General features: G+C 43.5%; 2 protein-coding genes across 4 annotated transcripts in view; both read left to right on the top strand.

Moving 5' to 3' along the window:
• The first annotated feature begins 1,981 nt into the window (after positions 1-1,981).
• On the top strand, positions 1,982-8,989 carry cyyr1 (cysteine/tyrosine-rich 1). Of its 2 annotated transcripts, XM_071463880.1 has the most exons (5): positions 1,982-2,348; positions 3,064-3,132; positions 5,097-5,196; positions 6,409-6,569; positions 8,689-8,989. In XM_071463880.1, the coding sequence occupies exons 1-5, from the start codon at positions 2,261-2,263 to the stop codon at positions 8,820-8,822; spliced, it is 552 nt and encodes a 183-aa protein (XP_071319981.1). In that variant the 5' UTR covers positions 1,982-2,260; the 3' UTR covers positions 8,823-8,989. The 2 variants fall into 2 exon arrangements, with proteins under 2 accessions (XP_071319981.1, XP_071319982.1); XM_071463881.1 differs by lacking the exon at positions 3,064-3,132 and having other exon boundaries at positions 1,987-2,348.
• Positions 8,990-9,881: 892 nt separating this feature from the next.
• Positions 9,882-25,641, top strand: part of appa (amyloid beta (A4) precursor protein a) — a 32,920-nt gene continuing 17,160 nt past the window's right edge. The window contains exon 1 of one of the 2 annotated variants that reach the window (XM_071463859.1): positions 9,882-10,090. In XM_071463859.1, coding sequence (XP_071319960.1) covers positions 10,031-10,090 — 60 coding nt within the window. In that variant the 5' untranslated portion in view covers positions 9,882-10,030. The remainder of the gene's footprint in view (positions 10,091-25,641) is intronic. The other variant, XM_071463858.1, reaches the window with a different exon arrangement.

Genomic DNA, 25,641 nt, shown 5'->3' with positions numbered 1-25,641 from the left:
AAATATGATCATGATTTTGCACAAGCTAACAGCATGGTCATATATTATTCTTAAAATCTACAGCCCTTTTGGATGGTGAACTTTCAGTAATGTTAAAAGCCTTCCAAGGGCCATTCCAAAGGTACAATTTAGCTCTTTATTGATCAATTTTATGGCTGTAGTTAAGTCAGTGCAGGTTAGCACAAGTGATGTTTTTGATCCAAAGTGTTCCCAGCAATGAGGGAGGTGTGTGGGAGTTGTGGTCTGCCTCTGCCCTTTTTGTCCTGATACGAGGATATCTTAGTGTTAATCAAGCTTGTATTCCTGGACAAAGATATTCTGCCCTAAAGGTTATCATTAGCTGAAAAGATGGTCCCCTCCAATGTGATACCCCATCATGGCTCTGAGCCCGACTCTTTCTGCTTTCTCTAGTGGAGGATAATTTCCTCTGGGCATGGTCAGACACTGCTTGGGGGCTCCACACAAAAACAAGCCCCAGGTCCCATATTAAATCACATAATGACTTACCTCTGTGCAATGAGTAGGCTACAACTTCCAGGCTCCAGAGTTGCTGCGTTCACACAATATTTATACACACAAAATTGCAAAGTATCTGACACGCAGTAAGCTTGAAGCTGGGGGGGGGGGGGGGGGGCTCTCTGGAGCTCTGGGACAGGAGGTTTGCTCAGATGGTTATCCAGCCTGGGGTGCAAGAGTATCCATGCATCAGAACCTTTTGTGTTCGCATTGCCCCCCCTCCAGTGTCCTGTCATGACCCCTTCCTTGGCACTCACTGCCCCATGTAGAGTTGGGTACGGTCATCAGGAGGATTGCCCTTCCTGCCCCCTCCTCACCAGCAGCGAAAAGAAGAATTTATTTCTATGTATTTATTCAAAACTACAAAGACTCTCTCTCTCCCTTTCATCTTATCAAGTGTGTCTTTGGCCTGATGTGCCTGTTTGAGGGGTTTTCACATGAAAAGTGTTCGTCCCAGAAGCGTTAATGGGGAGGCAGTTTTCAGGTCACAACATCCCTGACATTTAAAGCCCGAGCAGAGATCCGGGCCCTTCGTGTTGTCTCGGTGTCTGAAAATAGCCCAGAGTGTGGTTGTGCTGTCAGACAGGTGTGAGGCGGCGTGCTGCGCCTCCGCCGGTCATTACAGCCTCACTCCGCTTTCATCTCCGGAGAAGTCGTGATGTGACGGGAGCGTGTGAAGCAGGGGACACTGCCAGGCCGGGGGGGGGGAGGGGGGGGGGGGGGGGGGGGGGGGGGTAACCTGGTGGGAAAAGCGGTGGCGAGCACGAGTACATGCACGTACGCAGAAACTCATGCACGTGTTTTTTTTCCCCCCTTGTCAAGTTTGACAGAAGGTCGGAAAACAGATAATGAAACCTTCAAAATAAAAGCTTAAAGCGATTCCCATCCGTGAAGTATGAGTTCAGGGGTTTAGGCCGTGCCAAAGAGTTGTAGTAAGGAAGTATCTTTTCTCTGTGTTCATTCATTTGTAAAGAAATGTTGCGACGTTGAGTGTAAAGTAAACAGTGATGAGGAACAGTGGTGGAAGATGCTCACCAAAGAGAGGGAGGGGTTTGTGCTGATTAGCTGTGGTTCTTGTGCTGCAGACCTGAGGAACCTGCACTTGTGATGACTGAGCCTGAGCCCAATGAAGACCAACGCAGATGCTTCCACACAGTGAAACCAAAGGGATCGATGAGTATAAAAAAAAACAAACAAAAAAAAAAACAACACATATGTGATATTGAATAAATTGTTCTTTTAAAATCTGACTGCACTGTCATCATCATGTTTTAAGGAAAAAAACAGGCATCAATTAAGGTCTTATTTTGAAACTGTCGACCAGAAGTCTTTTTTTTTTATATTGTGGCTGACTTTGTACCTCTCTCTCTCTCTCTCTCTCTCTCTCTCTCTCTCAAACTCAACAGGGTGCGGGTTGAGCAAAGGGAGGGGGGAGGGGGGGGGGCGGGGGAGGGGAGCGGAATAAAAAGCCAGCGGCAGCCAGTCAGAGGTGTGGAGACGGGACGGAAGAGGGACGCTCCACGCGTGGAGGGACAAGCGGAGCCCCACTCTGGAGGAGAAACACTCCCCCGCTGCCCCTGTGGAGTGAGACACGGCGATGCTCACCGAGGAGCCCGATAGGTGACTGCTGGAAACACAGGGGAGACGCGCTGTCTGTTGCCTCCAGGCACTGATCGGGAAAACAAGGCGGAAAGTTGAGCGCACAGGGTGGGTTTGTGGGGGGGCGGGAGGGGGGAGAAGGGTCATGGAAAACCTCTGGAGGAAGAGGAGGAGGACGCAGGCGGTGAGATGGAAATGGTTGAGAAACTCGCTGCTGCTTTGTTTATTCACCGGTGAGTTTATTTTGTTTCATCAGCTGAAATCCTCTTCCACTTTTTTTCAAGCACCTACATGTTAATAACTCACCTTTAACTTGGCTTTTCTGTGTGTTTAATTAATGATGAGGCCCCTCCAGCCCCACACATGAGCTGATGGAGAATGTTGGGAAAGTGTTAGGAAACAGCCCGAGGATCTGGAAAATCTTTAAAAGTTATTTAATGTAGTTATTTAATTTAGGAAACTACCAGTGGAGATGAGAGGGAAAATATGAAAACTGCTGGAAACTTTATATCTGCAGGGCAGTGCTGTGAAGGAGGAGGGGGGGACTAGTTAGTGGTGTTGGGGCTGGGGTGTGTGTGTGTGTGTGTGAGAGAAGGGGTGGGGGTGAAGGACATAGTGCCATTGTCTCCCAGCGTGTGGAGAGACAGGAGCCAGGACCTCTGAGGACCACCCAGACAGAGCACAGCAGAAGTCTGCTGATGGGACCTCCCTTTAGGCATTTACATGGAAATATCACAGCTTTTAAGCAGGGAGGTGGTGTTACATTAAAAAGGTGGGCTGACTGTGACCTCCATCATAAAGCAAACGTCAATCGAAACCTCCTCATATCACAAAAAAATGTTTTCTCTTTTACTTCTTCTCTGTAACTTTCTTTGAAAAAAAAGTGCGTTTCCTCAACTGCATCCTCCTGCAGTAATTAAAAGGCAGCGCTCTGCTTTCTTTCCTTAGTTTTCTACCTGTATGTGAACCAGTGTCTGGAAATGTGCCTCAATGCCTCCAGGCACACGTCATTTGAGTGTGAGTGATTGCTGAGAGAAGGCAGATCCTAAGCAAAGACACACACACACACACATGTGCACACAGCTTGTTTTCTTTGCAGTGTCCTTCATTCAAGACTTCAACCGTCTAGGCGACGGCGAGAAGCACAAAACTCGCAGTTCACGAGGGGAAAAGGCTTCAGACGAAGAAGGCCCGTGTCATGGCAGCAGGTTGAGACGAGTACACGGAGAGGCACAGCTGTGTGTACAATGCTTTTGAATGTGGAGGCTTTGGCTGAGCTGGTGGAGGGGGTGAACCACATTAATCACACAAACACACACAAGCATAGATCCTGCAAATGCCATGTGTGCCCGAAGCAGGACTAAGAGTGTTAGATGTAAAATTATCATGCTGGATCATGAACTGCACCAGTGTACAAGTGGTAACTGTCGGCTCTCTAACCATCTTAATTTAACCCCTGCAAAACTAAGATGCCACTCATACTGTGGCCTATTCTAATGAGTTCCCGCTCAAAGAGTAATTCATTCATTGGCTGGATCACTGTGGCTCACGATCCTGTGTCCACCCTGCACAGTTTTAAAGTGGCCCCTCCATCAACATTGCTGTTAAAGGGCCACTCCAGCAGTTTAGCGTTAGAGTCGGGACTCACAGGAATGGGCAAATATGCAGCTGAAGAGGCCGAGTTATCATTACTTTTAGTCTCTAGTAGGGGTAAAGCTACAAAAACGTTGGATCCTACACTTCCCATAATGCAACTCAACCTAGTAATGTGCCCATGCTATTTAAAAATCCATGCCCCGAGTTTGTAACCAATGCTTTCTGTTTCTGTTAACAATTAAACAAAACCTTTCACAAAAAGACTTCAAAACAGAACCAAACCCATTTGTGTCATCAAACTTGAAAGTACAAGGCAATTCTGGCAACGAAACCCGGTTCAAGCTCATTAATAATGACATCTCATCTTAGGAAACATGCAAATTTTTCAGGCTGTGTCATACATTCGTCTGTCAGATTCAGGCAGTTTGCTGCCTACAGTGTTTGATTCAGCTGGTGGCCCATGTGGGCTGATTTGCTGCCTCAGTCAGCCTGGACATGGAAAAATAAATCATGCATGTCGACTATTAACGCAGTGAGATGCTGCATAGCAATCACACGGCAACGGCTGCTTGTTGCCATGTGATCTTTGCCCCATGTTATACATTATGTGTGATCAGAAATCTCTGGGGTCCATTTGTAATTGAGATCTAAATTTGACAAAAGGGGGAAATCATTTTAGGGAAACTTATTCTATCCAAACCACTACCTGAAAGACTTTGGGAGAAATGGAAAGCTCCCTCCCCGTGCTCTAAGTGAAGACTTATTTAAATCTCCTAGTGGCTGTAATTTGTGTCCAGATCTGACGGATATTAAAAAGATCTTAAATACGGTGATACAGGCTAGCAGGGGTGGCTGGGTTTATTGGAACAAAACCCAAGGTCCCTGTGTGAGTTCATCACAGATCTTTTTTTATTTTATCCCCCAAACACTCCACAGGTATTGATAGCTTCTTTTTAAAAGTGCCTTTCCAGTTCTCAGTTCTCTCATAATAAATCAACTGTCTTGGTGCTTTTAAACTCTTTGAAGGTATAAATAGAGGCTGCTGGTTGAAGCTGTGTGCTTTGAGGTTAGTTCATGAAAGATTTCATTATAGCATTCAAGCTATTTTTTTTTTCATCAAGGGGAAAGGTTTAAAAAAGGTCCACATATAACAAGACCTGACTTAATAGTTTCTTTTATTTTTGGCAGAGAAACATGACCTATATCTGTTTTTGTTTTTTTACCCATAACATTTTTCATCTGAAAAACATGGCATTATTCTGGATTATTTCACCAAAGGGTTTAATGAGTTTCTTACCAGACCCTTTCTTTACAGTCTTCTGGTTCCACATGTTTAACATCCTCCATAGCAGATTCTTAGGAGTGTGTGGATGTGTGTGTTGCAGGTGGCACTGAGGCCCAGTGTGAAGGCTGTATAGAGTATTGCTGCGATGGGTCGCCGCCTTTCTGCTGCTCCTACTACGCCTATGTGGGGGACGTCCTCTCGTAAGTTAACGCACAGACACAGCAAGCTAATTAAGACCCCGTAGATGCATTTGAAACGGTTTCATTGCTTCCACGTTAACTGATTTGTCATTCACTGTGGAGACAAACTCCAACATCTCAGCTCTCTCTGTGATCACCTCTTTGTGTCTAAGTATAGCTCCTCACACAATACAAGTATTATCATTGACAAATCTGTTTGTCGGGCACCTTCATGAGGATAAAATGGTGAATGACTCAAGGTCTCGGTGCAGCTGCCCACACATTACCAGCCTTGGTTGGCAAAAAGCCTAAGTCACCTTCATCAAATGGCTTTTTTTCTACAGTTTCTGTTCTTTACAGACACAGAAATGGCAAAAACAACCCATGTACGGCACGACTGGCTATTGGAAGCAAGAGAACAGTGTACCTCATCTGAAGTGTTATGTCAAAATCATAAATCTATTCAGTCACTCTACTTAGCAGTTTTTTTTTTTTTTCCATTTCTTGCCAGTCTCCATAAGACTTAAAGAATAGCTTTTGTTGTGTGACACTGTCAATTGAGAGAAAATATAGAGTCAAGATTGACTTTTAATCTGCACACACCTATAGGTTTGGTGCAGTTCTGCTTCTGTCGGTAAGCTTCAAATGAGAGAACCACTAACTCACATACCAGCTGTCTTTTAATGTGCCAGAAGAGTCTTCAGAAGATCCGACCTTTTGACCTCTTCCTGACTTGATTCAGCACAGCTGCTTTCACACTTTCACCTCGTTCTCAGACTTCTGTTTCCTTTAAGAAAAGCTGTGCCTGTTCACATAACCGATACGAGTTGCAAAATATTTACACAATTATATTTCTAATGCAAAATCTCGAATGGCCTGGAAAAACTGTTTGCTGCTCCTGAAAACAGCCAGGGCTGAATCCGACGTGCTGACTAATGCTGACTATGAAGACGTAACAAACCTGTTAATGATGCCTGTTTTTCTATTTTACAGTGCCAATTCACAGACTCCTCTGCAGAGCAACACACCACACACACGCTCTGTCACACTGCCACACATTTTGCGTGCACACACATCACACAGCTGAGTTACATCAGATGCTGCAGCCAATCTCCACGGCAGAAACTTAGAAGTATTGGTAGCATGTCTGCTTGAGACAGCTGCCTCCTCTCACACTTGACTGGGTGCCTTACAATGTGTTTGTGCGTGTGTGTTTGTGTTTGTGTGTTCCAGTGGCACTGCCATCTCCGGTATCGTTTTCGGCGTGGTGTTTTTGATGGGGGCAGTGGCGGCCTTGTTCCTGTGCGTGTGTATGTGCATGAAGAATGGGCGGGGTGCACGAGTCGGCGTGTTCAGCACCTCCTACATCAACACTGTGACCCAGGGCTATCCAGGTGGGTCTTCAGGAACACACACACACTTACATGAACCAAAAGTTGCCATTAATAGTTGGGCATTAATAAATGATTTCTTAATTTATACTCTTTGTACAACTTTGTGTTAGTCATTTGTGTATCAGTTGCACTTTTAAAGGTGTACACAAGGCAAAATCATTATTTGCTACAACAAAACTTAATAATAAACTTAAACATTTATCATCTATTATTATGGATGAAGTGTTGGTTACAAGTGTGACTTATTAAAGGAGCAATATCTAAGTTTTCCTATTGCCAATGTTAGCATCAACAGCTGTTCGCTTATCAGTCTAGAAGAAATGTTGCTTGTTGTGCATCAAACTTCATCCTGTCTCCAGCAGTAAAAAGCAACTCTCTTGTTTTGCTTCTATTCCTGTTCCCACTTATTTTCTTGTACTGAAGTTAGTATGCTAAACAACAAGACCCACCCATGTTGGACTGTCTCGTCACTTTCCGATACCGAGTCACTGTAGCGTCCAGGCTGCCCTGAAGATGTAGCGCTGCTCAGAGGGCTTACTATAACCTCTTGTAATGTAAATGCAACAATGGCTTAAGCTCTTGCCAAGACAGGTAATCAAACAGCTGTTAATGCTAACACTGGCTATGTAGCAATAGCAAAACTTACAAATAGCTCCTTTTTAAAAGCGGTACCAACTTATCACACGTACAGCAGCCATAAATTATACAAAAAAGAATATACAGTTTTGTTTTTTTTAATTTCTTTATTCATCAAAAGATTACTTGATTAATTGAAAACAAGAGGCAGTTTAATCAACAGTGAAAGTAATCGTTAGCTGCAACCCTACATTGTGGAGTATGACTTATCAGAAAGTGGTTCCAACATATTTATTAGTGGCTGTATGGTAACTAACTACGTTTTACACACAGAGTGGCCCATTGCACACGTTGTGCTACAGTGAAACCTTATCTCGTGGCCTCAGGCTATCAGGAATGAAGAGAAAACAACAAATGTAAAAATAAATATATAAATAAGGTGTAAGGTGTCATGGGGATCGGCTGGCCTTGAGCATCGTTCCTGACTAGTAACACCAGGAGAGAGCTGATAGTTTTTTTTTTTTAAGAATGTAAAGGCTTCAGACTATCTCCACTGAACCATGAACTCTTTTCAGGCATAGCTGCCTTTTTGAAATTCATATAAAAAAAACCCGCCTAATTTCCCTGCTTTTGTACCTACTGCCTCCTACTTCAGCATGTCCTCCGCTCTCACTGTTTCACATCTGTTACATCCTGTTCCCGCTTCAAGGGAGCAAACCACAACAATGTTTCCATGTTTTCCTCAGGTACTCTGTCTGCACATCAGAGTCAGTACTGTGTGACTCTCTCCAGCCCCAGGAACACTGGTTTTTTTCTGGGTCTCATCATTTATTTATCCCGTTTCATTCTCCTCAGTGTATCGCTTTCATGCTACAGTGGACTGCCACTCTCCGCTCTGACCTGCGGCTCTGATCATGTTTCATAAACATACTCACACATACAAAGCAATGCAGTATGAATGAATATGTATGTTGCTACAGTGATATGAATTATTTTGTATCTTGACACTAGCGGTGCTGTTGTGCTATTATTTTCCTGCTCCACTGCCACAAACATGAGCTGATGTATATTTCACAACAGTTCCAGACCAGCAGTGGGCATTTTAAAACAAAGCTTCTCCTCTAACATGTCAGACTGTTAGTTAATAATGATAATGCTGACAGAAATGTGAGATTTTGCAGATGCAACCCCCTCGTTTGACCTGCTCAATTCATCTTTTCTTTCATCTCCACTGCTTTGATGTATCAGTGCATAATGTAAGCCCCCCCCCCCCCCGTGAGACTGATGCATTGTGGCCAACAAAACTACTCCCTCTTGCAACATTTTTGACCTTCCCCAGTGTTAAAGGTCCCTTCCTCTAGAGAGTGCAGTTCTTTAGTTCAGCCACTAGAGGGTGTAACTACCCCACCAAACTCCTTGTGAAGTGGGGACAGGCATCCTGAGCCTAAAGAGGCCTCACTCACCTTTTAAACACACCAAACACGAGGTTTTGGAAGAAAACCTCACAATTATTTCTTTATTTCTTTCTCTTTCTTGAGCTCAGGTCCTCCACCGCCGTACACCTACGACTACGAGATGTACCCTCCCTCCCTGCACCCCCCGCCGTACACACCAACTCAGCCTCAGCCTGCCAACTACTCCCCTCCTCCTCCTTACCCTGGCTGCGCCCGCAAGTGAGCCCCTGCTGCACAGATCATCCACCGGCCCGCTCAAAGGAAACTCGCAGCCTGGTTTCCCAGACCTGGGGCTGGCTGTACACCTCTGGCCTTCAAAGTACTGCTGTTGTTTATTTGGGTTGATTCTCAGGAGCCCAGAAAAAAAAAAAATCCACATTAAAACAAAAAGGGAGGCCAAGTGCAGTTTTGTTCAGCAGGAGTCTGGACCAAATGGTGGTGAGGGTGAGGGTGGGGGTGGGTGGAGGATAATAATTTAACAAGCTGTGGGTCAGGGTGCCCAAAGACAGCCACAACATGTGCATGTCCTGATAACTGTTCTGGCTCTGCTAGTCTGCAGCTGGTACTTTTTTTTTTTCCCCCACTAATAACCAATATCCTTATCTGTTCCCGCCTGCACACATCAAAGGTAGTGTGCTGCTTTGAAGGTGAGGACTACTTTTGTCAGCGTGGAGGGGAACCTCGCAGGAGAAAAGTCTTTCCAGGACACAGTGTAGTTTTTAAAAACCTGATTTATGCCAGTTGAATGAGGTGGAAGTTAATGATTAAAGTTGTTTTAAACAAGTCAGGTCTGGACCTGTCGTGTAGATACAAAGACCAAGACCTGTACATAATGAATAATAATACTGACCTTAATGGCATGGACAACTTGAAAGGACTGGTTTGTTGTCTTACTTGAAACAATGTGAGGGTGAAAAATGAACTTGGGGGGGGGGGGGGTCACATTATGTTCAGCTGAGCTAAAATGGATTCTCTTTGAAAGGGGGTGGGTGGGGGGGTAAATGTAAGTCTTTTGCCTTGAAAATTGTGAAGCATTTATCATTTGAATTGTTTGTAATTAAAAGTGAACTGACCTCATTGTACTATGGCTGATTCATGATGGATGACTGTGAACGACGGAGGAGATTTAACTGTATTAATCATGTGGCAGGTAAATGATTTCACCTGTTTCCTTCCTGTTTCGGCGGCTGTTGTAAATTAAAGACGTGATTAAAAAAAAAAAAAAAAAAGTGTGTGTGTCACCATGTGTGTGTGTGTGTGTGTGTTAATCCCACTCCGCTGTGGTCAGGTGATCCGGCGCTGAGCAGCTGTACAGCCTCGGTATCACTCTCCATCAGACAACGGGAGTCACCGGCGCCGCTCGACACGCAGTTTCTCACCCGAAGCAAACGCTGAACCTCCCGGTGAAACGCCGCTTGAAGGAGCGTCGACATGGGGGACCGAGTAGCTCTACTGCTGCTGGCTGTAGCGGCTTCAGCTCTGGCTGCCGAGGTAAGAAAAATTTTTTTGTTGTTTTTTTTTTTTTTTTTTTTGTGAAAGAATTTGTAGTATTTTCCACCATATTGTTGCAGTCCGACGAATCAAGCTAGCTACAGTTAGCAACGACAGAACCGGAAGAGGAGCACTTGTACCTTCAGAACTAAAGCTTAGAATATATTTTACGGGTTGATAATCCATAAAAGGGCGATTTAAATGTTATCAAATTAAGTAATTAAACTATATAAAACAACAAAGAATGACTATATGAGATTTAATGTAATCTATTGTCGCCTGTGACACTTTAAATGATGCCATTGCCAGTGCAATTAGATAAGGTCATAATGCGAAAATACAAACGAAGTTATAATCTTCAAGAAAATATAAACCCCTCGTAATTTTCACAGTGGTCATCGCATCAAGCGCACTTTAATAAAAATAATAATTAAAAAAAAAAAAAAAAACTGCAATTCACTCGCCTGTTGTAGGTTGAAAGTTGTAACCGGAAGTGTAGCCGAAAACTCGAGCTAGCTTGGCACTGATTGATAACACTTGGATGTTTTTAAACCAGAGCGCACCGTTTACAACAATATCTCGACAACAGTGAGATATTTTGTTAGTGTTTGTCGTTGTTTTGTTAGTAATTGACATCCTCAAAAGCGCTAGACATAGATAAACAACGCGTATTTAATTAAAATGCCCCGTGTCGGTGCGCTCCGTATTGTCTCCTCTCGGGCGAAGTCTCCCTTTAAACCCGTGGTAACTGATTTTTATGAGACTATGTGACAGCAGAGACAACCTCGATTTAAAGCTGCACCCATGTTGTCCTTTTTTCTTTCGTGTGAACCCGAATAGCAACTTGCTTTCCTCCCATTTAAAATGTTACACAAGTTAGGTTTGCCAACAGATGATTTACCCTCTGTACCACTGCGCAGCGCGGCTGGATGTTGCTGCAGTGAAATGGTCATTAACTGGTTATTTGGGCTAATTTAATCCGGTTAAAGTCATTACAGTAACTACACGACAGGCGTATTGTTTCATTTTCCATATCCCGAGGGCTAATATTAGGGGAGTGGGCGTGTTTTGGGAATGATAATAAGTCAATAAGACGTCTTGTTGTGTCGTAATGAAGACTGGACGCCTGATTGTGGTTGAAACAAAATAAACGAACCCGTCAAAATGACCTGATCCACGGGAAAACTGACATTATTAACGCGCTCCCATGTATTTCAGCCGGATGGTAGAGAATAGAGAAGTAAGATGGCGGCGGTGCACTGCAGCATTTATGGAGGGTCGGGAAACTGGGAAAGCCAGCAGGAGCTCCGATCATTGCTGCTTTTACAGACCCGTGTCTCATCTCTTGTTTGTGATAATAGAAAATATAAGGCTCTTCTTTAATAATTAACAATGTGGACCAGCTCTCACATAATCACTGCTCGTCCATTTTCCAATCGTCTTTACCAAGATTTGTCGCTTTGTGAATATACACTGCAAAAAATATCTATTTTGAACATGTCTTTTCGTTTATTGTAGCAATGCCTGCGTAACGACACGGACATTTTTTGCAATTATTTCATCAAATTCAGCCATTTTCAGCACATAGCTGTGTCCAAATGTCACCCCATCATTCTCAGTTGTGTAATGTTCATCACACTGTGAACCAGTAAAGCTTTAGTTCCCTTTTTTTTTTTTTTTTTTTTATAAGGCAGGCTACTAAAATGTGTGTTAAGAAAATTCCCCAAACAAGTGAAGCGTTTGACTCAAGGGGATTTCCCCAAATGGCAAGTTGTCACTTATTTTAATGAGTAATTTTAACACCTCAGGTCATGCTACTGAGGTGACTTTTGCTGGGGCGGATATTATTTACAGTGTGGCCTTGTTGGGAGATAAATTACACATTCCTGTGACCACCAGTGGCCACATTGTTTGACTTAGGACCTGCAATTGTGGTTGAGGAGCAGCTGCAGCTTTTGAATCTCCAGTTGGAACAATTATACCTTTCATACATAATAAAGGTGTCATTGCAATAGATCAATAGTGCCAAACAATGGCTGTTATACTCGATTCAGGCCTCTTGGTTTTGCTGTCTTGGCCATTTTTCCTTTGGATCAATCAGGTGAAATGTGGCAGCTGACCTTCTTCATTTCCTGCAGGCAGCCTATAATCAGTGCAGATGGAATGAATAGTTTGCGCTGCTCATCAAGCAAACCACCGTCTTTGTTCGTAATCCATTGCTTACATTACTTAAGACAATCTTTGCCCTCTTGAGCCCTGTATTTACATGATCAACATCAAAGGCAGAAGTGATGAAATGCGATAGAAGACGGAAGAAGTAGCTTAAAATGTGGGGAATAAAATCAGCAAGATTAAATCAGACTTGAAGATGAGGCATTGCAAGTTTCTGATCTTGTTGGGGCTCGTTAATAGCCTTCATTACTGCCCCATGCAAACACACACTTCTAAACACACATAGCTCTAGGAAGCTGCTTTTCCTGACGGGTCCGCCCTGTACACGCAGGCCGTGGTGTGGAGCGTGGGAGTTGGATGCCAGCCTTTGTGTACTTGTAAATCCTTGGGAAATGGCTCTTGGATGGGTGCAGGCAGTCTGTTTGTGTGCATACTGCAGTCTTTCAGCCTGGGGCGGACTAGCCCTCTCCCCTTATTAGTGAGCCTTAATGCCATTATGCCTGTTGGCACTGCCAGCGTTTCTCTCTCTGGCACCTTCTCTGCAGCTCACGCTGCAGTTTCAAACCACTGAAGGAGAAATCCTCCGACACTAATACATCTCCTCCTGCTTTCCACTTTATTATTTAGCTTTTTATTGTTTCCACTTTCTCCTGCCTCACCCATACTTCCCCTTCAGTTTGTAGTTTTACAGAATGGCTTTCAACAACCCCCAGAAAGACTGAACTTTGTGCTCTCCTCAGGACTCACAGTGTGCTTGTAGAAAGAAAAGCAACAACAAAAGTGGTGTGAGGAAAGATTGAGGAAACTCTTCATCAAAATTCAACTTATGGCTGCGCTGTATTCAGCTGAGGCCGACATCAGTGGCTCAATCAGGTTCTCAATCTGTGGATTTTTCTTCTGGTTGCTGGACTGGCTTGTAAACACAGAAAACTTGCTCTGATTCTGAGAGACTGACGAAAACCTGATGTTTGCTTTTGTGTTGTTGCTGCAATTGACATGTCTTGTAATGTCACATCTAACATCTAATCTTCTGGGTTCTTAAATGTTAATATTTTCTAGTTTTTCTTCATCTTCTGTGATAGTAAATTGAATAACTATGGATTTTGACCATTAGTTGGACAAAATAAGACATTTTAAGATGGCTCCTTGGGCTTCTGGGCACTTGTGATGGACATTTTCTTTTTGCTGTCCTATAGATCAAATGATTACCTAATTAATTGGGGAAAAAACTGGTACATTAATTGACAATGAAAATAGCTGCAGCCCTGGTCACATCAGCTGCATTTGTCTTCCTCCGGTGAATGTTGTCATGTTTGATGACTGAACGTCCTCTTCATGAGGAGACTTTTTTTTCCCCCAGCACTCCCTGTTGTATTGTCTCGCTCCTATTTTCTGTTTTAATTCTTCATGTCCAGCCAGTGGCGCAAAGACTTGGCTATAAAATGTCCTCGTTCAAACAGCGCACATTGTCCATCTTGGTTGTGTCAACAACAGCGGCACCGCAGCACTCCCAATTAATGTTCCCCCTGCATCCCCCTCTGTCTGTCCTGGAGAAAAGAATTCCTGACCTTTTGATACTGTTGTCTCTATTGTCATGGTGCCTGGAAATGGGAGGACGCTGATGTGCTTGCTGTCTTTTGGAGCTGCCTGTCCATCGCTTCTCTTCTCTGTCCACCCAGCGAAACCCTAGATTACCCAGGTTTCCCCAGTAGTGATGTAGATCAGCTGTTCTTCCATCCACTCTGAGAACAGATTCACCTCACCTTGTCTTTGCATCTTAGCTCTCACACTCCTGAGTCTTCTTTGTGTGTTCATCTTTTCCTACTGAAATTCAGCATCCACCCTTTTGAAAGCATGGGAGGAATCTGGTCGGGCTGATTTCAGTGGTAACAGACCAGTGCGGAGCTCAAAGGCCTGCTTTGTGCAGCGCAACCTGGCCTCTGAATGAAACACTGTGAATAAATACCAGGAGGTTTGGTTCGATCCGACAAGCACCTAACAGCGTCAGAATAAGTCTGAGCTTCCTCTTCTATCGACAGGAGAAGAATCAGATTCAGAGTGAAGGTCGGGATGGAGATGTTCGCTTATAGATGTTTCCTACTCTACTGCGAGCAGCACAGACTGAACTGTGACATGCTGATCAATAAGGAGGCGCACCAGCCACTGTTTTGAGAAGTATTGACAACCAGTATTGGATCAGGATCAAGTCGAGGACCTTATTGACTGCGTGTCATGAAGAGCTAACCAGTGCCAGACAGATGTTGCCAAGTTATAAGAGAAACCTTAGAAATGGGTGTCTGCTGACTTATGTTGTGTGTTATGTTAAGGTCTGGTTGCATTAATCTGGCCGTTTCTGATCAGTAGGCTGCCATCTTCATTTCCAAGACATAGAGATGCAATTTATATATTTTGTGTACAACATATTAGCAACCATTAATGTGTCCTTTGAAAAGCCTCCTCTTCCTCATCATGTTCACCTCTTCCTCTCATAATTAGCTCTAATAGGTCAAACATGTACGCAACGCTCGCTTTATTACCTCGTAGCCTTCAGGGAGCGCAACATTCTCCCTCCCACCTCTCATATTAGAGCGCCTCTCCCACCAGGCAGCACCATTCATCACCATTGGACTGTTATTTCCATCTGTAAATATCAGCAGTGCGCCATGAAGACACACTCTTCATTCCACAGCTGCTGAGCAAGCAGCTGTTGATACACAATCTGAATAATTAGCTGCGAAACGAGTTGCACTGACCTGCGCAGTTACTCAGCAGCGGCGGCGCGTGCATCCGGCTGTCACCACATCAGTGAGGAAGACGCACACACTCGCACGCACAAAGCCTCCAGCTGGAAGCGTCTTCCTGCTACGGCTTGTGAAGGCGTCAGTGCTGCAGTGGTGCACATCTCCATCAGAAGCGTCACGGGAATGAAAGTTGGTCTCTGTGTGTGTCACTGACCTTCTGAAATATGACCAATAGTGTCATAATCTGACCATCGGACCATTGATTATCTGTGTTTGATGGATGTTATTATATTTGTGTAGATTCACGCCCGTGTGACTAACAGATGTTCAGTGTATTATAACATGAGCTAGCCATGACACGCCGTGACTCAGGCCCGCTCGGCACGTAACGGCGCAGCTTTGTGTCCGCTCTGTTGGATTCCAAAACAGAGTTGTGTAATGAACCGAAGAAACACCAGCTCACCACTAAGCTCCAATCTAAAAGAGAGGAGCCCAGCAGAGGTCCTGCCCCCACCTTTGTGCCAGGGAGTTTTGACATTTACTCTCAGTCCTGTGCATTAGAGACTGATATGAAGTGGCTCCACAGACTCAGTCTAGAGATATTTAGGTGAATATTTGTACTTCGATCCTAAAAAAAAAACATGCAGCTAAGTGGGTTAGAAAATGCATCTCTGTGAGGGTCCTGGTAGTTTAGTGGCTAAGTTACAATTTGCATGGAGACCTTTGTTGCCGTGATGTCATTGTGCTGTCAGTAAAAAAGAAAAATAACAAAAAACTGGATGTATCTGGACAGGATTTACAAATTAAAAGTCCTTCAGTATCTATTTATGACACCCACAGTATCAAGAAATGTGGCTGTCGGTGGATTAAATACTTGCTCAGCTCTTGTGAACTGAATTTAAAATGAAAAGAAAATGTAATATGTATTTGATTTAACATTTATTTCATCAAACAAATCCAAATGTAGGCTTTCCACAAACACAAGTCTTCCAAATGAACCGCAGAAATACTTTCTGGAACCACAGTGGAGCTGGATTATCTGTGCTCGTTTTTCCTCCACTAGTTTCCATCATTCTCATATTTTCAGCGTTTCAGCACTCCTATTTTTTTCCATTAGTACACATCCATAAAATGCATGTGTATTAAGAAACCATTCAGCCTCAGTGGATATTTGATTTCTGCAGAGGTTGCTGACTCGTTATTTTAAAAATGGGGGATCTTTCGGAGAAAGTTTCTCCGAAATGATGAAGCTCTTTCGTTTCACCACCTCTGTCAACACAAAAATACCCACGAGGGTCCTTGTTTCCGAAGGTTATATTTCTCCACTCACAGAAATGATCTCATCCCCTCGTCCTCTCATATTGCTCTTCCCATGTCTCCACTCACCGTCCTGGGTGTTCAGGGTTGCCATAGCAGTGGAGTCTTCCCCAGGTGCCTGGTACTTGGACTATAATTAGGTCACTGTGTGTTATTTCCGTCGTTCTTCTCACTCATTCCTTCCTCTCTCCCTTCTTATGCCATTTTCCACCAGAATAGTTTCTCACTCTTCCTTTGTTTCCTGAACGGCTGTGTCATCCATACAGTCTGTCACTGATGTGCTGCAAGCCCTCGGCTCGAGATTCACAGTTCAGAGGGTTTGTGAAACCAGTGCCTCTTAAGAGTCAGGCGACACACCATCAGTTGTAGATGACAAGCTCTCTTGGAGTCCAAGTGTGAAATTGCAACACTTGTTTGAAATGCCAAATTCTGTGTGTGTGTGTGTGTGTGTGTGTGTGTGTGTGGCTTGAAGGGCGGTGATGGTGGTGGTTGCAAATAAGAGAGACGAGAGGTGGAGAGCTCGGTCAGAAAGTGGACGGCTGCTCTTGACTGTGTCCTGCTATTTCTGGATCTGTTTCCTGTTTGGTCTCCATGATAGAAGCAGACTTCCTGTGTTTGTTCGACAGAAGTGATGCAGAACTAGCCAAGTGTGTGTGTGTGTGTGTGTGTGTGTGTGTGTGGAAGCCATTGTCCAGGAACCTCCCCATGTTTGAAGTGACAGTATGCTTTGCAGGAAACGCTAAGTCACTTACATTTCCATTTGGGATTTGTGAAATTGAAATTTCTCATCTTGCTAAGTTGATATTAATCATAATTATACGGTGTAATTTCAGAGTAATTATTCTAGTTTTAAGTTATTTAATGTATAATTAAATTAAAGTTTAAGCAGGAAAACAAGATCCTTTCAAGATAGTAAATTTCCATTGGTGATTGTTCTGTTTTAGGAAATACTGACTGTTTACCTGCCGGCCATGTGTGGAGGTGGCGTTCGTAATCGCTAATGATGATTCCAGATATACACACCCATCAGCCCCAGGGCTCTGATTCACAAATGACTCCCAGCAACAACACTGATGAAGGATGACCTCAGCTCTCAATCAGCCATGAAATGATTTTCTTTGAAGCTGTAAACAGGGTTATTAGGCTTCTGGTTCGTACACGTTTAGTTTCAGCAGGGTTTGAATGAAATCTAGCATAGAGGGGAAGAAAATTGTTGCACTTAGATTAATTTAGCCTGCTGTGCAATTGATGCCAGCGAACACATTAGGAGAAACATGCATGTTGTGTATTTTATGTTTTTCCAGCATGTGTGTCTGATGCTGATGACAAATTATGAAAATCATGTTTTGATCACATCCTGCCGGGGCGACGGAGATGCTGTTGTTTCAGATGCTGAAATTTACAGTTTGTGTTGATATGCGTGCATGCGTCCAGCCAGGCTGTCAGCGAAGAAGGCTTTACCAATGTTTTTGTTTTTGTGACATGGCCTGCAGAAAGGATGTAGAGGCATTAATTCTGGATTTTAATGGAATATTTGGATGTGTAAAAAAAAAAAAAAAAAAAAAAAAAATGAAGCCTGGAATTTTAGGAATGGTGACAGAAAAATGACTGAATACTTTTTTTATCAGACATACATTGACATTGACACAGACATGGTGGGATCACTGTTGTGTCTGCAGTTTGTGTGTGTGTGTATGTGCACAGGTGATCACAGCTCCATGGTGGTCCACTGCAGAGTGATTTTCATCTGGATACCAGTGAGGTCAGAGATGGCCACTGCACTGGATTTATGTTTACACCTGCATGCACACCCAGCAACATGCAGGTTACACACACACACACATCCTGACGAAAGCAAACTAACCTTATGATGAAATTTCTTCTCCCAGGTGACTTGGATAATGGTGTTACCTGAGGTTGCCACAGCGATGGCAGAAGGGGGTTATAACAGGCAGGTCTCGAGAGGCTGAGAGCAGACTCTGTATCCATGGTGATAATTACTCAGGAAACGAGAGTCCCTCCATCAAGTCTAGACAAATTAAGTGGGCAGAAGTCAGAACAATTTCTCTTACACACTTCTAATCAGATTTGTCTTGGATGCTAATTCCCAAGGAACCCCCGAGACAAAAGCTTAATCGTGTTGAATATGAATAAAGATAATTCTTCAAACAAACTTAAATTCTCTTCACAGAATCAGTGAAAACTTCTAACGACGGACTGCTGGGATGAGCTCTGAGCTAAAAAAAAAACAAAGAAAAAAGAAAAAGGAGAAAACAGAGTGCACCAAATGGGTGTGCCAGATTTTAAATGTGGGGAAAATCACCAACATAGACAGGCATGTCTGCAGTTTGAAAGGTGAACATTGTGTCAGTTTGACCTTTTAAGCCCAAAAAAGTTAGGAAATCAATATATCTCCCAGACTGACTTAGATCTATTGATTTTAAGAAATGCCTGAATGAACACAATACGATGGAGTCTGTGTTACTCGAGGTGCTTGAGTTTCATCATAACCTGATTCAGCTCACTTTACCCCAGTTTAAGCTGTTGAGCCAGACAATCAATCCCATCCCACACCCATTTTTTTTAATTCTTTCAGTCATATTGGGGCCAGAGCTTTTTGACTTTTCCTTTTTTTGACCAAGGCGTTCTGTCTGGCTTTACATCTGGTCTATAATTGAACATTTTGGCCGACAGGGAGTGTGAGGGGAAGGGAAGAGGGTCTGGCTGCCCTGTAATCAGTGAAACACACTACCCACTAGCTCTGCTTCCCAAACATCAAGTGCAGATAACATTACACACACACACACACACACAGTCTAGTCAAAGATGATCTGAGGGTTTTAAGTAACAGCAGGGCCGTGCTTGCCAAGGTGATTATACAGTGCGTTTGTATGGGCATGCACGTACCTTGTGCACTGCTGTGTACACGTGCGTTGAGCACCTCTGTCACCTCGCCAGTCTTATCTAACACAGCCGTCACATATCCTCCCGAGCTAAGCAAACGAAATTCCCACAGTGATGCATGTCGTAAACAACCCACAGACAGTCGCGCTTCTGTTCGATTCCACCACAGTTGTTTGATTAATGACTCCAAGGAAAGCAATATAAGTTTACCGTATCACCTCACACATTATCCCACTCATAAATGACAATAAAGTCTTTATTTGCATTGGGTTACGCTGCACTTGCAGGAGATGCCTCGTCTTTCTCGTCTACATAGTGATTCAGTGTATCAGGGCCATTGTTAACCATCGCTAACACTCACCAGTTGACATTATCTTGTGTGTGATCCAGTCTGTTCCAGCCAGGACAATAAAGCCTTGTCTTGTTTGCTACTAACTTGGACGTAGCCAAAGACGTGTGCTAGAGAGAGTGTGTGTGTGTGTGTGTGTGTGTGTGTGTGTGTGTGTGTGTGTGTGTGTGTGTGTGTGTGTGTGTGTGTGTGTGTGTGTGTGTGTGTGTAGAGCTCTTGCAACACATCTTACTCTCCAGGGAGCCTCCCCCTGGGATGAGAGCTGATCTAAGACACCCTCCCTCCTTATCCCACCCCTGCACCACCTTCACCCAACTCCCCATGGCAGGCCTGGGCAACTCAGATAAGACTGTACAATTAATAGCACCGCAGGACCAGCGCCCATGGGGACACATCAAAGATTGTTTGTGTGTGTGTGTGTGTCTGTGTGTTTAAGAATGGATTTATTGCAGTTTGTATGCATGTGATGCGATATTTCTTTTTCTGATAACCCCTCATTTAAATGTAATGGGTAATAAACCTTTTCCCTTTTTTTTCCCCTGCTCTTTATTGCTGCTGATCACATCTCTGAGAGCAGCAGCCACGAGCGGGTTTTTGCTCACACATATCAGAACAAGTCCCTTTACACAGTGACTTTGAGATGGGAATGGCTAGGCAATTTACATAAAGGAGGGGAAGAGTTATGTCTTTGAAAGTCCCACATGTGAAGTGCTGTGCAGCTGCACAGATTGATGAGAATGTTCGCTCCTCTGAGAGCCGAGTGGCAGATAGTGGAGTTTGCGCCTAATTTGTGTTTTCTGCCAAAGTCGAGGTAGTTAAAAGGGACACGCGCTTGTAGAGGATGATTCAGATTTTCTTTTTCTTTTTTTCACAACCATATCTTTTACAATATGTTGTAATCATTTTTTAGATTTGGGACCTTTCCACAACAAAGTCTGACAGGGCTAGAATTTATTATCTCATTTTTGTTTAATCTGTATATTTTTTTTTTTTCTCTCTATCAATTGATTTTATAATTAATCATTCAGTCTATACAATGCTAAAACATCAGATTGACTAATGATTAATCAGATAGCTTTTCTGTTGATTGATTAATCAATTAAGATAAGATAAGAGTCCTTGATTAGTCCCACAGTGAGAAAAAAACTGCTAATGTCAGTATCAAATACTTAAAAAAAGATAATAGATAATAACATAATTTACACAATTAGATATCTACAACATATACAACAATAGCAGCAGATAAGGGATATTGCATGGTTGGTGTGTGACGTTATTGCTCATGGTTTCGACTAATCCCTCCAGCTCTAATCTGACCCACTTTATGAAGCCAAAAGTGAGGGCACCTGAAAAATGATAAAGCACAAAAATAAGACCTCAGTTGTCAGAATTGTGCTTTAAGGCAGAGCCTGTGACAGTCAGACACATGACGATGAAGCAGTGATGACGATGAGGCAGTGATCACGCTGCATGTGTCTAAAGTTTGCCTGGATGTGATTTGGGTCATGGTTTCCAGCTGTGGAAATAGGTCACCTGTCTGAGAAGTGAAGTGTGAGTCGAATAACTGTGTGTGTGTGTGTGTGTGTGTGTGTGTGTGTGTGTGTGTGTGTGTGTGAGTGTGTGTGTGAGTGATTTTGCCGCTGCTGCAGTGAGCTCGTCATCCTCATCATAAACCTCCTTGGTGTAGCAGACCACTTTATCAAATTGCAGTAGCAAATAATCTGACTTTAATCGCTTTACCACTCCAAACTTGTATGTTATTGCATTACATTATTAGATTGTTGGTTTGTCTGTTTGCATTTTAGTGCTTTTCTGTCTTTTGTGTTCCTCCCCCGGGGTAAAACAAACTCCATTTCATCCTGAAATTATTATGGTGTTGTTGAATGTCTTTTCTGGTTTATAAACCAGCATTGCATGTCAAGCTTTAACAACTTGGACAAGGGATATGTGCAACTTCATTTTGTGGTCCTATATGGGTCAGCAGGCTCAGTAGCTTAAGTCTGTATTTTGCTTCTGCGACCGACTCTTTCTGCAAATAGCACACAAAAGCAGTCACAAACGTTACCCTGGTACAGTTCTCCTCATTTGTAATGACTTTGCTAGCTTCTGCAACTGCATCTTTTTACTCTCTTGCTCTCATTTCTGTGAAACTATAAAGGTCTTTCATCAGCTTGTATGAACGTTTTTGACAGATCGCTGCTTCAGTTACATCGCTTGTAATGTCTATTAGGAGAAGTAGCACGCCAAGCAATATGCGACCAGCGTGTCTGCTGCCTTTAATTGAACTATCTTCTCGGGGTCAATCTCATACAGCATCAGCCTCCATTCCCCTGGCTTATTCCCTGTCGTTGCGGTGATGGCTATCATGCCAGATTGAGAGCAAAGGGGGATATTTCTCCTGACCAGGCTGCTGTCCTAATCCTCAGTGCCCAGATTACTGCTCCCTCCCCTGCAGGATGACCGGCTGGCAGACTGGCAGGACAGTGAACCGGGGCTGAGATAGGATAAAGACAGAGACAGAGCCGGAGAGAGAGAGGAGGGGGAGCCTGGTTTCTCCTTCTATAATATACTGTACATTTGTCTGACACTTTGCCGCTGGTTTGTTTCACCATTTGTCAGTCTGCCATCTGTTGCTTGCTCAGGGTAGTTTCCAGCTTCCCAGCATCGTCACTGGAGCCAGAAGAATAAAAAAAAAAAAAAAAAAAAAAAAAAAGCAAATTGTATGCAATCTGTTACTTCTCCAGTTGTTTGAAGATGTGGGAGAGGCGTGCAGAGATCATTTCTGCACACAGTATAATCAGTGTTGTTGCTGTTTGCCTGGAGGATTTAGCATAACTTTCATGTAACCGTTATTGAACTTTGCAGACAGAAGAGGCAGACATCGTTTCTCTCTAAACTACCTCTCTCTGACAGCAGAATTTGCCATCTTTTCTCTATTAAGCCTTCCTTGATTTCCTTCGGCGTCCCTCTCTGTCTCTGGCCCTCCGGCCCGACATCCCTTCTGTTTTACAGAGCGCTTGACCTTCTGCTCGAGCCCCAAAGGCTTATTGTCCAATTCATCTGTTCTCCAGTCTCTCCCTGCCTCTCGTCATTGTGGTTATTGTTCTTTCTCTCACTTTCTCCTCCCGCTCCTGCCTTTGCCATCATCCTGGGACTCAGATTTATAAGCCTGCAGCTTGGGCTTGGCTACTCTCCCCTTCCTCCTCCTCCTCCTGTTCTTCCTTGAGTAGAAGACCGAGCAGGGAAGATAGAAGAAGAGAGGCTGAAAGGCAGGAGGGGAAAAGGGGGCGTGATTGGCTAGGAAATGATTTGCCAGCCAAAAGAGGATGACACAAAGAATTTGAATGTCAGCGAGCAGTTGGCACAGATTTGCCTACCTATGCCCCAGGCAGAGAGGAAGTTGGTTTATCTTATTCAGTAAGCGGCAGGGAGAGGCCAGAGGGTGGGCAGATAAGGTCAGAGTGAAACTGGGCACCCAGAAAGTGAGTTAATTAAAAGATATGACACGTGTGCAAACGACTTTTTAAAGATTATTTGAAAACTTTCTGCTCTCAGTTTGCCTTGGGTTTTACTCTTAATGAGCACGATGGGATTTGATCTATGCCTGTTAGCGCCGCTCACTCGCAGATGGTCGTGCGGGAATCAAGCGACAGACCCCTAAATAACCCCACACAGTGCAGATGGCTCTGTGTCAAGACTGATGGCCACCAGTGTTAAGTTGCCATGTGCTGGAGCTGAGCAGGGCTGGGGGCAGGAGGGGATTTTACAACCTTGTGTGTGTGTGTGTGTGTGTGTGTGTGTGTGTGTGTGTGTGTGTGTGTGTGTGTGTGTGCGCGCGCGTACGCAAGTCTGTGTAAGGGATTTACTGATTTCCGCGCTACTTCCGAGCTTGCAGCTCGTCACGTTGACGTGTGAGGGACATGAACTTTGTAGATGCATATTTGACCCATGAGAGTGTAATCTGATCTCGCCTCTCTCAGAGTGTGTGTGTGTGTGTGTGTGTGTGTGTGTGTGTGTGTGTGTGTGTGCGCCGTTTTCACCAGTCTCATTTGCCTGCACTGTGTGCCTGAACTCATCACGACACTCTTTGTACAGTTGCTTCCTTAATTCAGGAAGTGGTAGAAGCGATGTGATGGTAAAATTATGCACATAAAGGTAAAAGGCCTTAGACAAGTCAATTCTTTAGGAAACTGTCTTATAGTGCTGATTACTACTCTATATTAACTCTGAACATGTCCCCAGTGCTCCATGATCAGTACCCAATGATTATCAGTTCAAATAGTTTTGGAATGATTTAGTGGTAATGTCAGTAGTTAGCAGGTAATGCTAACTGACAGCAATAGAATTGAACAGGGTGGATAATTTCTATTGTATCCTAACTGTTTTAATGTGGAGGCCTCAAAGTTTCAATGTTAAATGAATAAATAAGATATTAAGAAATAATAATATGAATAAATACAGTTGTGAAATAATACATTTTCAAAACTAAGCTCAGTATCTCTATAAATTGTTAGTTCGTCCTGCATCTTTTCACAATAAGAGCACTTATTAAATAAGAAGTACTGTAATGGAGTAAAGTGTACTTAAAGGCAGCACTTTGTATTTCAAAATGTTCTTTTTCCTAAATCAGTTTTTATTTAACAATGTCATTTTTTTGTCACTAAGTCTTTCAGTCTTTCCAGTGATGTGATTGGCTGTCCTCTCTTTCACACCAAAGCAACAGCCAATCACATCACTGACTCTGCCCTGTTTGTTTTTATTGTCAGGCAAAGACTTGACCTTGTTTTACTCTAGATACTTTGTTTATTATAATAGATAACACATTGATATAGTTACAAAGTTATTACCCATAATGCAGCATGATGTTTACTGCTCCAGTTAATGGCCTGAGTGTGACTCTATAAATTTGGGAAAAGTATCACACCTGTGAGGGTTAAAGCAACACAACAACCCTGCAATAAATTCAGTGTTTGTGAATCTTATTAATATTTTGCAGCGGTCACAACTTCCAGCAAGCTCTTCACATTCCTGTGGAGCTGCACTTTAGAATATAATGCAAAGCACTAAAGCAGCAGCACTTAAGAAAAATCCCTTCCACAGCCTCAAACTGATCATTACAAGCTTCACAAATGTTCACTGCGTGGTGCACGTTGGATGGCATTACACTGTACAGGTGTTGATTTTATTGCATTCAGCTCATGTTTGAGTAACTGGCAGGCTTTCTCTTCTGCTTAGTCTGGACTCTCTGGGTGCAGTCAGGTGTAAATAGAAAGGGAACAGCTGCAGAGACTACTGTCTTCTTCTTCTTCTGCCAAGTGTCTAAATGCAGCCAATGTGTATAAATGGAACATAATGCAAGTTGATAAAGTCCATATTTCCACTGATGCACCAGATACATGGCAGCTAAATCAATCCAAACATTTGAGTTTTCAGCCTCAAATTTAATCCAAATTGACTGCCCCCACCAGCTATTCTCATATTGGAAGAGGACTTTATGCCCCCGGCTGCTTGGAGAAAATCTAGTCTGGAGGAAAAAATATGCTATCCATCTCACAAAACAGCATTTGTTTGCCTGCCAGGGCCTTCAAAACCATTAACAAGATTAGGGAGCACACAATGGCAACAGCCCCTCTCCTCCCTCCCTCCGTCTCCTTCTCTTTCCCCCCGCCGTATTCCCTCCCATTTTGTTCTAGCTCATTTGCCAGTACAATGCAGACATTCAGTGGTTTGTCTGCACCTCCTCTCCTAGGGGAACCTCAGCACAAAACCTCCTTATGAAGGCAGACTCACACGCAGAGACGCAAATCAACACACGGGAGTGTAAATTAACACAAAAATTCATACATTCATGCCAAAGGCGGACTCTCTCTCTCTCTCACACACTCACTCACACACACACACACACACACACACACACACACACACATGTTTGCTCACACACACTCCTTTTGCCTCCAGCCAACCTGCTCTTATGCTCAGTATGTGCTGCACTAACAGAGAGAAATGAAGCAAAAACAAATCAACAGAGGGTTATATAAACACTATACTGTCCTGGAAACAACTTGAAA

The sequence above is a fragment of the Trachinotus anak genome, unplaced genomic scaffold (genome assembly GCF_046630095.1).
Source record: "Trachinotus anak isolate AG129_WGS33_773 ecotype Australia unplaced genomic scaffold, CSIRO_AGI_Tana_v1 ptg000026l, whole genome shotgun sequence".
NCBI classification, from domain to species: Eukaryota; Metazoa; Chordata; class Actinopteri; order Carangiformes; family Carangidae; genus Trachinotus; species Trachinotus anak.
The sequence above is the reverse complement of the archived record's forward strand: the minus strand, read 5'-3'. Positions and strand labels throughout refer to the sequence as shown.